This window comes from Ctenocephalides felis, unplaced genomic scaffold, assembly GCF_003426905.1.
Source record: "Ctenocephalides felis isolate EL2017-DRISC unplaced genomic scaffold, ASM342690v1 CF-g0.4_SCAFFOLD_00845, whole genome shotgun sequence".
NCBI classification, from domain to species: Eukaryota; Metazoa; Arthropoda; class Insecta; order Siphonaptera; family Pulicidae; genus Ctenocephalides; species Ctenocephalides felis.
In genome coordinates this window covers 82,278,644-82,292,530 of record NW_020536999.1, presented here as the reverse complement: position 1 = coordinate 82,292,530, position 13,887 = coordinate 82,278,644, and the positions used below count along the sequence as shown (strand labels likewise).

General features: G+C 27.9%; 1 protein-coding gene across 1 annotated transcript in view; it reads left to right on the top strand.

Moving 5' to 3' along the window:
* The window catches only part of LOC113391056, an 18,502-nt gene extending 7,655 nt beyond the window's left edge, over positions 1 to 10,847 (top strand). Inside the window, exons 2-3 of the mRNA XM_026627031.1 lie at positions 5,855 to 6,234; positions 10,641 to 10,847. Coding sequence (XP_026482816.1) covers positions 5,855 to 6,234; positions 10,641 to 10,847 — 587 coding nt within the window. The remainder of the gene's footprint in view (positions 1 to 5,854; positions 6,235 to 10,640) is intronic.
* The last annotated feature ends 3,040 nt before the right edge of the window (positions 10,848 to 13,887 follow it).

Sequence of the window (13,887 nt, the reverse complement as noted above, 5' to 3'; positions counted from 1 at the left end):
TTTTAACCAAAAGGAAATATTTTGACATTTACAAATATACTGCATATTGAATATATGAAATTGACATTCACTATTTTTCAATTAAATGAAAATGTAAAAAATCAAATATTTATATAAAAAATTGTATATTCAGATGAAGATACTGATTTGTTAATTTAGACTGAAACTGATTTATTCATTAATTTAAAAAAAAAATGGCATAAACAAAATTAAAATAAACAAAACACCTGCATCATGCGTTGGAATTAATTATCGAAGTGTAAAGAAATTGTGTAATTAAAATAAAATATTATTATTATATAAGTTGAAATAATTTTGATTGCCATCGCAAACGTTAATCATACAGAAAATTGTAACCTCTTAAATGGAATAGTACAATCTGAAGGTATCATTGCAATCTGACAAAAATAAACTAGACAAACTAAATACTATATCATATTATATTAAATTTCGATCAAAAGAAAATATTTCGACAGTTATAATTAATTTGAAATGAAATGCAAATGTCAAAAATCAGATCTTTATGTAAAAAAATATTTATTTCCACAATATTCCCGTGTTGAATTTGCACTTTTTTATGAATTTAACAAGCATATAATATATTCATTGATCACTTAAAATAATTATTAATTTATAATAAATAAATATTGACGTATTTGACATGACAAAAGTATAATAAACAAAACGCTATGATGCGAGTGAATTAATTTTTGAAGTATGAAATGTCAAATAATTTTGAAAATTATAACAAGTTTTTAACTATTTGTCAGAAAGAATATATTTTATATTACAAATTCATACCCATATCAAGCACCAAAGTAATAAATACTATTTATAAAATGACATATTATTTATAGACAATATGATTTTAATGCATATTTTAATTATATGTTTTATATAAATATCAAATAAAATATTTATGTTTCACTTGATTTTATGAAAATAATTCAATGCCAAAATAAAAAGTATACATCTAAAATTATAGTCTAAATATTACAATTTTGATAAATAATCATCCATTATTTTACAGTACAAAAATTGATAAAAAATTAATAAAAGTGCCAAAAATCAAACATTTTATAGATTTGGACTCGGATTTCTCAGAACTTTATCCATGTTAGTTTCAGGGATAGTATGAATATCAATTTGCAGTCGAAAATTTATATGATAAGTGATTAAAACATTATAGATCACAATAAAAAAGCGACATATTGAATTTAACATTAATCAAAACAAATTCTGACAGTTCAAAAAAAAAATGAATTTTTAACGACTTCAATAAGATACAAATAAATTAATTATTCCAAGTTATGTTATAGGCAATATTGGCAATCAAATTATAGATATAAATTATATCATATTATATTAAATTTCGAACCAAAAAGGAAATATTTTGGCATTTAAAAATTTAGTGCATATTGGATATTTGAAATTGACATTCAATATTTTTAAATTAAATGCGAAAGTAAAAAATCTGATATTTATAAAAATTATATATTTAGATAATGGTACTGCGATGATTCAGACTAAAATCTAATTTATTCATTGATTAAAAATATTTCACTATTTGACATAAATAAAATTAAAATAAACAAAGCATTATGATGCGTTCGAATTAATTATCAAAATGTAAAGAAATTCGTGTAATAAAAATGTAACATTATTATTAATATATCATGTATATTATAAGAACTTTGCAATTCGGAAAAATATTTTTGATGGCAAAACAGCGTTTGCCGGGTCGGCTAATATATATATATATATATATATATATATATACATATATACATATACATATACATATACCATTTGAGCCCTTATATACATATCTTATATGTAAAAATGGAGCTCTCGATCAAATGATTCGCTAAAACTCGAAAACGGCTAAACCAATTTGGTCAGAGCTAGTCTTGAAAAATTTGTGCCAATCAGTAGATTGTCGGAAATGTGAGGTGGTGCGATATTATATCAAAATCGCGTAGAAACTTTACATTTTTATTTTGAACATTTTTGTAGAAGCGTAATTTGAATAAAACAATGGAAGGTGGCTAATACGTGAAATGTCAAACTTTTTCACAGATGATGTTCAATTACATTTAATAGGATGTTTTACGTGAATATTATTTAATTATGATTAAATTTTAGTAAGTAGTTTTTTTGTAGTTTTATTTATATACAAAAACGTTATTAAACGGATCGCAAGTGTTTCTAGAAACTCAAAATATGAACTTTTTTGAAATGGTAATATGAAAATGCACTTTTTGGCCTATTTTTCTCAAAGACGGTGCTCTGAAAATTTCATTTGTATAATTATATACTCATTGGTATTTATAAAACATTTTCTAGGTTACATTATTTTTTATGTTATTTAAATTCAGAACGTAAATTTGGAATCAATAAAGGGGACAATTTGTTGAATAACATTTTTCCATTTTAATTTTCCAGAATTTATTGAAAAATAGATAGTAATATATGAAGGTCCTTGGTTAAAAAGGTCCACCACAATGTGTCAAAAACCAGTAAATTTAAGCATTGTTTAACAATAATATTTGAAAATAGAGGGAAAAAGATGTATAACCAGCTATAACCTTGATTCTTATGACTTTGCTATTTGGGAGATAAACGGTAATCTTTGAAAATCCATAATAAAAGTATTTTCTTCCGTTGTAGTTTTTTAGCATTAGTTAAAAATGTAATTATTTTGTAAAATACTTTTAAAATAAAATAAGACTTTAAACCTGTTTGCCACCTGGCCGTTCTAAGTTAAAAGCACATTTCTACGATACGATAATTGTTTGTTTGAAATGTGTTATTTGTTGTGATATATTGAATTGGTTTTCACAATATAGTTTATATTTGTTCATAGTCAAATTGGACCTTTGTGCCTCGCCCTGCTCTACATACATACATTTTATTAAATTTACTTTAATTCATCGAATGCTACTTGAAACTGTTCAAAAAGCAGGTCAAAGAAGAAATACTTAATTCATTTTCTATCTCTCCTCACAGAAATTTGAAAATTTTATATAAGCTCAGTAGTATTATTTACAATTATAACACAAAATCCAGATTTCAAAAGGAATCTGAAAAACTTGAAACGTAATCAATAAGTCGAAAGACCAAAAAAGACTTGGATTGAATGAATTATACCATGTTTTCTATAGAAAGTGTATAAAACTTCCAGTTTGATTGTATTGACAAAATATAGACAGTCTAATGGGGTTTATTGTTTTTTTAATACCTCATTGTAAAAGGCATTCAAACAACACGTCCTTATACACTTAAAGTATTAATATTTTTGATTCTCTAGAAATTGGTTAGAATAGCAAACTTAGCAAAACAACGTTTATCTAGTCTGATATAATTTTAGTTCAGATTTTTGAGCTTGAAGAAAAAGCTTAATTTTTTTCTTTAACACCCTTTATTATTATTAAGGTTGTTCAATCCTATTACTATTTTTAATTTTGGGTAAACTTTTTTCATTTTAATTTTTTCAATGCCGAATTGACAAAATATACGCAACGCTTTTTACTTCAAAATACTATATTTTTATCATGGTTTTCCACCCCTAACATTTTTTATAATTTTTTTTGCTTAATTTTCTTTTAATTTATTTACAATTTGAAATTGAAAAATGCATAGAACTCTCTTTACTTTATATTAGAAATACTATTTGTTTTTATCAAAGGTTATCCACCCCTATTTTCTTAAATTCTGGAATCAATTTTTTTAGTTTTAATTTTACCTTAATTTGGCATAATATTAGTTAAGATTTTTTTGAGTATATGAAAGTGGTTAAATGATACCTCAAAAAACAATAAATTTTTATTAAGGGTTGTCTAACCCTACGACATTTTTTCAATTATGAGCAATTTTTTTATTGTAATTTTTTTAATTTGGAATTGAAAAATACACACATTCTTTTTACTTGGAAGCACTATTATTTTTATCAAGGGTTGTCCACCCTCCAATTTTGCGGCCAATGTTCATTATTTTGATTTTCTATAATTCTAAATTGAAAAATACGTGGAATTCTATTTTCTTCGAAAACTATTTATTTTTATCAAGAGTTGCCCACCTCGATTTTTTAAATTTTGGAATAAATCTTCTTTTAAATTTAATGTTCATAATGCGAAATTAAAAAATGCACACAACTCTAAATTTTCACTCTCTCCTTCCTTAAAACTCTTTTTAATAATATCCATTTTAGTAATCGAATAATTTTTCATCACGCTTTCAGTCATATTTTTCTGGTCTTATGACAAAGCATTAATTTTACTTAAAAAAATATTTTTATCAAGGGTTGTTTGCTACTCCCATTTTCCCATTGTACAAATATTTCCTGATGCGCACAAACAGTACATAGTTGATAAATGGTTTGCATAAAGAGCAATTTTTGCAAAGAAATAGAGGTTGAATATTAAAATCTGAAGATACAACCGTTTTTGATAGAGAACTATATGTACCATACAAATCTATGGCCAAGCTGTAAAAACTTTTATTATCTCATTTTTTTCCAATCTCAGTCAATTCGCTGGGCATTCCACATAACAATATAATTAACTTTCTGTAGAGTAAGTTATTGTAATCGTCCAAAAATCGAAATTATGCATTGTATCGTAAACATTTTTTTTACGTTTTGAAGGTTTCTGAACATTTTGGCATACCTCAGAAAAAATGTGTGTGTGTGTATATGTATGTATGTGTGGATACAATTTTTCGTCCACGTTTTCGGGCGCACGTATCAACCGATTTGAATGGTTCAAAAAACATTCAAATTTTATTGATAGGGATATGTGCTGATTAGTTTTTGGCAAGGGCAGGTCCAGCCGTTTCGGAGATACGGAGCAAAAAATGCAGAAAATAGAAATCGAGTTTATGAGAGATCACAGCATCGGATTTGAGTGATCCAAAAACATTCAATTCGTAATGACGGGGAGAAGTGGTGACTAGTTTTTGACAAAGGCAGGTCGAGCGATTTCGGAAATATAGAGCTAAATGTGCAAAAAATGTCAGTTTTTAACAAAATAATTGCTTTTTGAAAAAAAATTGTTTCAATTTTTTTTTCATTTTTTTTTTGTATATCGAAGATAATTCAGATTTTAATTGTAATTCTGACTTAAGTTTTAATATACTTTAAACAAATATTTTCAACTTTGCAGTTCAGTTAATATAATTCTTATAAATATTAGACAATGTTTATGTTACGGTATTTATTTATAATAATCTATTTGAAAACATTTAATATTCCTCGATCATTTCATTATGGTACGCGAAGTTACAGCAATTTACCTCAAGGCACGATTCCATACACAACTAGTTTTTAATTTCGAAGCCGCTGGACCTGCCTTCCTAAAAATATAATCATTTTATTTCATTACATCGTCAACGCCAGCAATTATTCTAATCGGATGATCTGTTCTCTCAAAAACTGTATGATCATTTTTTGCACCCTGTGCAAGGGTTCCTCCGACACGGCTAGACCTGCCTTTGCCAAAAAACCAATCGGCACACACGCACTACCATCCACTTTTTTCTAAGGTCTGTCAAAATGTTTAGAAACGTAAAAAATCATTTTAAATTTAGAATAATGCTGAACTTATATAGAGGCACTTGTTGATTTCTAGTGAAAGTGAAAATTTATTTTCTAAATAAACAGTTGAAATTACCTAAATAACTAAATCTCAATTGTTATTGATACTAATGGACAACACAATTGATAAAAGCCACTTACGTCTAGTCGAATTTTTGTGTATTGTCAACATTGTCATTATTTTTTAAGTTTTAAATATAGTTATTATTCGCAATTTTTAGCCGTTAATAATTACAACTTACATTTCTTTTCTCTTTTCAGACAAATCTAGTTCTGTACAGCACCCAGATCTATCCCACCACATTTCGGACAAGATCAGGAACAATTTGAAGACTTTGATCAAAAATTTTCCGAAAGGCGTTTCATTGACATCTATAGATTCACATTATGAAAATAACTTCGGGGAAAAATTATCCTACAACGAGTTGGGATTTCCGAATGCCTTAGAATTCTTTTTACAGCTATCGGACATTTTTTGGTTAGAGAGGATATCTGAATTTGGTGAATTTATTTTATTCGATCAGTCGCTCAAGATACCTGAGGATTTAATAAAAAATCTAAAGGTACAAGAGAAGGGTGTAGAAAAGGATATTGAAGATGTTTCAGCTGTATGTAAGGATGAAACTTTTAAAAAGATAATGGTGAGTAATTGATTGTAAATTTTTATATGTAAGCACCCATAACTTGCTTGGTGTAGATTTGAAATGGATTTTTCCCAGAGGGAAAGTTTGTTTTCACGAAATATTCCGATTTGCTTGTTTCATGTTTCTTCAACCTTACAAATCATTCATCATTTGAGATCAAATGTATATGTGCGCACTAGGGTTTATACAAAAACCGACATTTCAGAAAACCGTTTTCGAATTTTAATTTTACCAAAAAACCGGTTTTAACCGGTTTTAGCCGGTTTTTTTTATTAAATTTTATTTTTATTAAATGTTATTTAAATTTTTGCTCGAATATTCTGTAATTTATCCGCAAATTTAGTGTTAGAGCAGTATTTTTCTGTATTTATTTATTGTTCAATTTTATAGATAGTAAACAAAATTATTTTAATTTTAAAACTAAAAAATAATAGTTTATCTTAATTAAATAATTTTTAAAATAATTATTCGTTATTGATGCATCAGTTCCACATATAAGAATGAAAATATTTTTATGATAGTGGAAGAGAAGTATTCGAATAAATAAAAATAATACATTTTTAATACATACTTGTTAATATCAATTTTAGTTTTAAAAACAATTAAGCTAACCTCGGGTATTGTCTGTTCGAACAATTGTAATTAATTAATTTTAAACATTCTAATTGTTTTTTTGTTTAATAAAATATGATTTCAAAAAACTGAGAACGTCTATCAAATTGCTACTTAGACATGTCCTTTGATTACTCACAAAATTTTCTGAAATAGAAAATACGCTCATACTTGCAACCAAATTATGATTAATTGTTTTTAAAGCCTGATATAATAATTCTAAGTTTTTTGTTTTTTAATTTGTGACTTCTAGGGTTTAAAACTCTTTTTCTTTAAGATTGAGTAGAGAAAGTTACTTCTTCAAGAAGAAGTTACACTGATTTAAATTAATATATACACTGGTATAAAAATCTAAATTAATATATACAAAACCTTTCTGGGAACCATTGCAGAGTGATAAGATATGAAATGCTATTGAACCAATATGGTTTCAAGAATCAAGACGCCGTCATCTATCTTTTATATTTGGCTATATTTGTCATTTTCCATTTATACAGTGAAAACCGACTTATTTAACTAAAAAACCGGTTTTCGAATTCCATAATTTTCGCAAAAAAAACGGTTTTTGAAAATCGACCAACCCTAGTGCGCACGTGTATGTAAGCCGATTTTTGATTTTTCCTCGACTTTTTCTTAGAAACAGCAGAACCGATTTCAAAAATTCAAAAGCAATTCGATGTATCCCGATCAGGCTAGCGTTTATCAGGTTTGCGCCGCGATCGGTCTAGCCATTTCTTTGTAATCAGCAAAAATTTAAACATTTTCGTCTACAATTATGAACCGATTTAAAAAATTCAAAAACCGTTTGAAAGGGTTAGTTTTTAGTGAAGATCGACAGGTTCGTTTTTCTTGTATTTAACTATTGGAGAAAAAAATCGTTAATTTTTATGAAACTTTTTTTGAATATATATATAATTATCTTATAGAACATACTAAAATATTACGGCCCTAGGACAAGTATTTCAAAGTTCTAAAAAATGATTAGCGCTTTTTTGACGTTTGTTAAAATTGGACGTTTTACTTGTACTCCAGTCAATAGAGCATTTTGAGTCTGATTTTTTTTACTATGCTCTGATTTCGCGACCACCCCCCGGGGGGATGACACCCGTTCTCAGTAGTGTAATTTTATTTGTTAACTTCCCGTAGGGTATGTTATTGTAATAGCCCAAAAATGTGAATTGAAAATTTTTACATTTCTCGACGTTTTGAAGGTTTCTGAACATTTTGGCATACCTCAGAAAAAATGGATGCGTGTGTGTGTATGTTAATTTTAGCAACTTTAAAAAACCTCTTTGGAAAGCAATAAACATTCAGTTTAATGACGGTCAAGATATATTATCTTCGACACTTGTAGAGAAACATCCCTTCGGAGCGATGGGATTAAAAGTTTAAATGGTTCCGAGAAACTCAAACCCATGTGTTTGCATATTGAAATTCAAAAATTTCAAAACATGAATATTTTGCGTTAAAAAAGAATCGAAATATAATTATTTCAAATAATAATATTTATCAATTTCTATATATAGTATTTTGCGTAAAAAAGAATCGAAATATAATTATTTCAAATAATAATATTCATCAATTTCTATATACATCAATAATAATATTCATCAATGTCTATATATATATATATATATCGTATTAGTATTTTGCGTAAAAAAGAATCGAAATATAATTATTTCAAATAATAATATCATCAATTTCTATATACATCAATAATAATATTCATCAATTTCTATATATATATATCGTATTAGTATTTTGCGTAAAAAAGAATCGAAATATAATTATTTCAAATAATAATATTCATCAATTTCTATGTATTAGTATTTTGCGTAAAAAAGAATCGAAATATAATTATTTCAAATAATAATATTCATCAATTTCTATATATTAGTATTTTGCGTAAAAAAGAATCGAAATATAATTATTTCAAATAATAATATTCATCAATTTCTATGTATTAGTATTTTGCGTAAAAAAGAATCGAAATATAATTATATCAAATAATAATATTCATCAATTTCTATATATTAGTATTTTGCATAAAAAGAATCGAAATATAATTATTTCACATAATAATATTCATCAATTTCTATGTACAGTAGAATCCGATTAGTATGACGCCGGATATATTGACAACCGCTTATAATGACGTAATTTTAAAGGCAGTTTGGTTTCCATATAAAATTTCTTAAAAAAACAGCTGTCTAGTCGGATATGTTGACCTCGCTTACATTGACATTTCGCTTATAATGACCCATTTTTGAAAAAAAAATTGGTCCAGGTATAATGACCGACATGATTTTACACCTCCGATAACATAGAGTTCATGTTTTTCATTGCAAACCCTTGTGTGTCAGGTCGCTACATACCTTCAGGTCTCTATGTTGCACGAGATTCGCGCTATGAAAACTTTGGCAACTTCCGGCATCGTGCCTCGTGCAAAAAATAAGTAGACTCATTCTTGGTGTTCGAAATTTGGAAGCGATAACATCTTCTATAATTTACTGAATTAGTAAAGTTCTATATTTTTTACTATTTTTACCCAGTAATTAAAATTCAAACGAAAATTACAGATTCCTTACATTAAAAAATGCATTGTTTGTCATATTTTTAATTAAATTTGTCAATTTGTTAGTATGTGTCATTTTTTACCGTAATTTTTGTATTAAATTACTGAAATTAATAACATATTCGCCAAAAATCGTTTTTTTTTTTTTTCAGTACGCTTAGTATGACGACCGCTTAGTATGACGATTTTTCGCCGTCCCTTGAATGTCATACTAAGCGGATTCTACTGTATTAGTATTTTGCGTAAAAAAGAATCAAAATATAGTAAACGCAAAATAATCATACTTTATTTGTTGAATATGTTTTTATAAAACATTTAAGGTATTTTAAAATCCGTTTCATTTTACCTAAGAATAATAAATAAACATTTTTATTTATTAGTGTGGTCATATTCATTTGGGTTTTTGAGACTGATGACCCTGAGGGATGGTTTTTGGACAATTCTTTGAACAGTTACGACCACCTAGACCTAGAGAGACTATTGTATTGCATTTGCAATGCGTGGTGTTCATAGTTGGTCGGTGAGTGGTGTTCATAGATTACGCTGTCGATTCTTTTTGAGTACTATCGACGAAAAGAATCGATATTGGAAAATAGATCGAGCTAAAAAATCGATAGCAAAAGTACTTACTATCGACCGCAAAGTATCGATATTTACTCAGTACTCGATATTTTGTTCTAACGCTAAGTACGGTACAAAAATTCAAAGGTTACACTCTTTTTTCCTTTCCATTTACTGCAGCATTGTTATGATGTTAGAGTACCTGGGCTTATTGAACATACTAAAACATTATAGTCCTACGGATACTGGTTCAATTATAATAATTGATCGAATTTTGAAAATTTGCTTTCTGAAAATATTCAGGGTTACACACTAATAATGTGTAATAAATCCACTCGGAATACTCATAATTTCATTTATTTATTATTGATTCAGTTGATTTACACATATCAGGAGGTTTATGTAACATTTTTTAAGGCAAAATGCCACTTACAACTAGTTAGATTCATTTTACACATGTAAAATTTTAAAAACTATGAAAATTTGTATTAATTTTGTTTTATAACTTTTTACTTTGTAATAGGGATGGGTCACTCACTCCGGAGTTATTACTCCGATACAACCTCTGGAAATAACATAATTTATTAATATATTGTAGTTTAATGCTAATAATTTTCTTAACTGCTTATTATTTATTATCTTTCATTCATTTCAGGAAATCTGTAACTCCGAAGAGACATTATCAGGAATGATGGGTCCTGGCGATGTAATTGAAAGTATATGGAATAAATGCAAATTCTCATGTGGTTGTCTAATGAGAATTATTATTACTGAAATTTATGATCCGACAAAGTTTTGGTTTGTCCTTGACGATGAAGATCATTTTCAGTTGATGAATAAGATGATGGATGAAATGCAGTAAGTTTATATATTTTTTCATATTTGTACATTTGTATGTATATACAATTATGTATATTTTATATATATATATATATATATATATATATATATATGGGGTGATCCTTAAAATCAGGGGTGGGCAAAAGCCGGCCCGCGGGCCGGATCCGGCCCTTTTGATTATTTTATCCGGCCCGTTGAAAAATTCCGCAAGTTTTTTTAAACGCTTTTATGAGATTTTGTTGACATCAACATTATTAGTGTGCGTACTGTATTTATAATAGTCGTAATAAAATGGGCGGTAGGCTTCTGTGGTTCAATGGTTCTGTAAACCGTTTTCTGAAACAGAATTTGTTAAACAATGTATGGGACAAGCGCCGGAGATCTGTTGTTCTGAAGAGAAACATATTTTTGAAAATGTAAGCCTTTCGAGAAGAACAATAGTACGACGGATTGAAAATAGTTCAGGAAACTTACTTGACCAGCTAACTACAAAAATTGCTAATTTTGCCTATTGTTCTCTGGCTTTAGATGAGTCTTGCGATAATACTGATACAATCCAATTATTAATATTTATTCATGGCATTAACAAGAAATGTGAAATTCGGAGGAACGAAATTGCGAGAAACTTCTTAGTGTGCATCCAATGAAAGGTATACAACTACTGGTGAAGACTTCTTTCTCGCTGTTGAAGAGAGTTTAGTTAAAGTAAGTTTAACTTGGAATAAAATAGTAAGCGTCATTACGGATGGATGTCATAGTTTAATAGGGAAAAATGTAGGCTTACAAATGAATTCGTGACAAAGAAAAAGAGTTACAACCAGAACACGATATATTATTTCCATCCAAAACCTTCGGCCCGGGACACATTTTGAAAATTTCATTTTGGCCCGCGCTTTAAAGTATTTGCCCACCCCTGCTTAAAATGGTCATTTTCGAATTTTCATGCTCCCAGGGGCTCAAATGGTTCCAAATAGATAAACAATTCTCTGAAAGTTTTAGCTCTTAATATCGCTAAGTTCAGATAGAGGGCAATTCAATCAAATTTCGTATGGAAAGAGCATGGAAAAAATTTTGAAAATTTAAAAAAAATGTTTTAGGTATAACTTAGCGACAAATGAATAAGTTTTATTCATTCATTTGTTCGCTAAATTACATTTAAAAAACATTTTTAAAATTTTTGAAAATTTTCCCATGCTATTTCCATACAAAACTTTGATTGAATTGCGCTCTATCTAAACTTTAATATTAAACGCTAAAACTTTCAAAGAATTGTTTTTTATCTATTTGGAACCATATAAATATTCATTAGTTTACAGTTAGGGAAATATCGAATAGTGTAAATATTCATTAGTTTACAGTTCACACTATTCGATATTTCTCTAAAGAAAACATAAAGTATTATACATCATTAGAAAGGTCCCAAAATTCTTAGATCTTTTTCCTTATCTTGCAACTTCGAATTCCTAACGGTGTGGCCTAAAGGCGAGTTGCAGTAAAATTAAATTAATAAAAACTGAAAAATCTCGAAAAAATTATATGAACACACTTAACGATTTATATATCATTTTATTCGTAATTTTGTTCTGCATCTTTTATCCAAATAAAATGTTTTCGTTTCTTTTACGTTTTAGCCTGTAGTTTGGAATTTGTGTGAATATTCAATTGTTCAAATGCAAAGTACGGTTAATCTGTTGGTTCAGCTAGTTATAAATAGTGCAGTAAACGGAGAGGAAAAAAGGGTGTAACCTCTGAATTTTTTTACTGTGCTCCGAATTGAATGAAATTTTGGAATTAGGTTCATCTTACCCCCAAGTTCAAAAGTGAAAACAATGCGGGTTGCGTCATCACCCCGCGTGTGAAATGAGTGAGCTATCATGAAAATAAGAAGCATATACAAAGTTTTTTTCTTGTAAATCATATGGTTTAATGAGTGCCATTTCCACCAGAATTAAAGTAATTTATATTCCATCTAGAATTCACTTCATTATAGACATCTTGATGGATTTTAGCAGATTCACTACTTTAGTACAAACTATTTTCAGAAAACTCACGATTTTATAAAAACTTTTTTTTCCTAGAACACTTTATGTAATACCGATTTATCAAGATTTTTATTGACATTATTTTGTTCATTACATAATTTTCGTTAAAATGTATATTTTAGGAGATATTTGCAAAAAACGAAGAAAAACGCCAAAATTATATGAATTTTTAGTGGCCAGTAACTTGAAAAGTATTAGTTTTTTTGAAAAACTATAAAAGATATTTTTTTCTTATAATTAATTATTCTATCGATTGCCGACGTTATTTTGAAAAAATGTGATTACACAATTGAGAAGGGGTGTCATCCCCCCGGGGGGTGATGGCGCAACCCGAATTGTTTTCACTTTTGAACTTGGGGGTAAGATGAACCTAATTCCAAAATTTCATTCAATTCGAAGCACAGTAAAAAAATTCAGACCTAAAACGCTCCGTTTACTGCACTAAAATAGACATTGTAACATTGTCTATAGTTATAAGAATTATATAAACTGAATTGCAAAGTTGAAAATATTTGTTTAAAGTATATTAGAATTTAAGTCAGAATTACAGTTTAAATCTTAATTATTTTCAATATACAAATAATTTTTTTTTTTTTGAAAAATCTTTTTTTCCAAAAGCAATTACACCTAAGTCTGTTTTTACACGGAGATTGGTTCCAGAAGAATCCGTGTAAAAAAAAACGTCTAAAAAAAGACATTGATCTTATACAAAAATGGGTGATTTGTTCCTAAACTCTAAAACTTATTAAAATTGGTGAAAAACAAGAATTTTTAAGAACAAGAATTAAATTAGTGCTATTCACATTTGCTTTGACCAGTAAAAATTGTTTGTACGCGCTAAAGGGGAATTCACCTAAATCTTTAAGCTAGTGTTCGCAAACTATCGATACTATCGATGGATTCAGACTTTTTTCTTTCATAAATACTTTTTTGTGATATGAACATACTTCGCAAAAATTTAATTTGACAAAAAAAATTTAGGTACATAAAATTTCAAATCGTGCTAAATGGAATAAATTC